Genomic DNA, 2205 nt, shown 5'->3' on the forward strand with positions numbered 1-2205 from the left:
CACACCACCACCCTCTGAGTTTAAGTTGACCAGCAATCCTTAATGTCTCCAGCTGTCAAGAAAGTTCCTTTGTCTTGATGATGATTTGCATTTCTAATTACACCATGTGATGTAATCCTGCATGTCTTATGACATCATGCCACACAAGCGCAGTAACTTCATACTGGTCAAAGCCAAGGTGGGTGCTCAATGTCTGTAGCTTGTGCTGTAAAGATTATCTTGGCATGTTTGGAGGTTGAGGATGGGAGGTTCTGGTGTTGGAAACAAGCTGTGAAGTCTTCTAATATATTTTGTTTTTAAATATGGTTATTTTTAGACCAATTACTTTTCATAATAATAGCCACCTGTCTCTTGGCCGAGTGTCCAGCCTATGGTGTCCATTTGGGGACATTCTTCCTGCTTAAAAGAGCATTTTATAGCTTTCATTGAACTGAATGAGAAATACTTAAGAAGTGACAGGTCCAGGGACATTTATTTTAGGAGAGATCCGAGGCTTCATGCTTCACCTGTACTGTGGTACATAATTGTTTCAGCTGCAGCAAATAGTTCTAGTTTAGAACTGAATGGGGGAAGGGTTAGGACCACTAATCAGATTTAAATGTTGACTGCCTCCTCACTTCCTGTTGTGTCTGACACCGGACACCTGGACAGGAAGTGAGGAATAACTCTCCAGCAGGAACACAGCCATCAAACCCTGGCTGGGATTCTAAACCTTGACCACTTTATCTAAAGCTAGAAATGGCTGGAGCTTTAACAGTTAGTGCTCCAATGTAGAACAAAAGTGTCACCATTAGTGTAAATCACCAGAATCCCAATCTGACGGCTGAGGTCTGTAAACAGAATGTTGCTTTGGTCTCCTATGGGATGGCTGGTTATATGAGGGATGCCGCAGTCTTCACCAGCAGAGGTCTGGCTGCCTCTAGGATATCAATCTCAGGGTCCAACGACCGGCCAAGTCCTTCCAAGACTACAATGGCGAACATTATAGAGGCGAAGTTACTCTCCAGCTTCACCTAGAAAGACAGAATTTCAGTGACTGGCAATGTTTTAGTACAAATAACTTACAAAGAAACTACATTGCTATATTTTCTACTATTAAAGCAAATTTTCAAATAAGATCTCTGACTATCTTACCCACCCACAGCCTTCAAGGCATTGCCGGTAGAGGGTATGATAATCCTACCATTGCTGCATAAACCACCGCTCTGGGATTTCATGGCAGTTGTTCAAATGTCAATTACGAGGATCAGGCAATCTATCTCTGATCCTTTCGCTCAGCATGTTATGTGACTGTCTAAGGGCCCGTAACGGGCTTTTGCTCACCAGTTTGAATTGTCATACAATTGGCAATATAATGATTGGGAAACTGCCTGGAAAAATTAAAAGGACATAAAATGATACCTTATGTGTCATCAAAAGCCGAAACACCTGAGACAGCAACAACGCAACCTGGAGCTGGAAAACAAGACACATTTATTAAAAGGGGGAAAATCAAAAAATCTGGTGTATTCAAACAGTAATCAACTTTCATCTTTTTTGGCTGCCTGATAGATGGTAGTAGGCAACCAGATTTTTGTAAATTAGCTAACTACTGCTAGTGATAATCAGGATGTATTTGAGTATTATTCTGAGATTGCAATTCTGCAAGCTGAATTAAAGTCTCAGACCTTTTATTTATCTCTTTATAGTCCTGTACCCCTGCATATCATGATTTGAGACTGATAGTATATTGAAAATGCTTTAAAAATACCCTTTTTTTCAGTAAAAACTGGCTTCCTACCCTCTCGCTCTGGTGCTCTGTGCTGGCAGAGCTCAGTAACAGCCACACCCCTCATCACAAGTATCCATACAGAGTTTTGTACTGCAGAGGACCAGAGGGAGAATGTTGGGCAAGGCCTGTTTCTAAGTGCTGGTTACTGAGTACACTGGGGATAACTCTGGGGCTTATTGAACTGCACAGTGATATTTGGTCATACTTCACAGCCCCGGTAATAGGAGAGTAACGGATTAACTCGATGAAATTGAGGGTTGTTAGTACAATGTATATTCAGAAATTCTCATCCATCAAGGCCCACTGTAGTCTGTTTGTGCTCACCCTAATGGGGTATGATTATGAAACCCCTGATCACGCATTGTTCATGCCCCCATTCATGGATGTAACAACAGCAAAAATGTGATGGGGGGGGGGGGGGGGGCGCCTGTGCA

General features: G+C 42.2%; 1 protein-coding gene across 1 annotated transcript in view; it reads right to left on the reverse strand.

The window, feature by feature from the left end:
- Positions 1–724: 724 nt before the first annotated feature.
- ADCK2 (aarF domain containing kinase 2) overlaps positions 725–2205 on the reverse strand; it is an 11916-nt gene continuing 10435 nt past the window's right edge. Inside the window, exons 7-8 of the mRNA XM_018570497.1 lie at positions 1402–1455; positions 725–1013 (exon numbers count right to left, since the gene is read on the reverse strand). Coding sequence (XP_018425999.1) covers positions 873–1013; positions 1402–1455 — 195 coding nt within the window. The 3' untranslated portion in view covers positions 725–872. The remainder of the gene's footprint in view (positions 1014–1401; positions 1456–2205) is intronic.

This window comes from Nanorana parkeri, unplaced genomic scaffold (assembly GCF_000935625.1).
Source record: "Nanorana parkeri isolate BGI_ZX_2015 unplaced genomic scaffold, ASM93562v1 scaffold1542, whole genome shotgun sequence".
Classification (NCBI taxonomy): Eukaryota; Metazoa; Chordata; class Amphibia; order Anura; family Dicroglossidae; genus Nanorana; species Nanorana parkeri.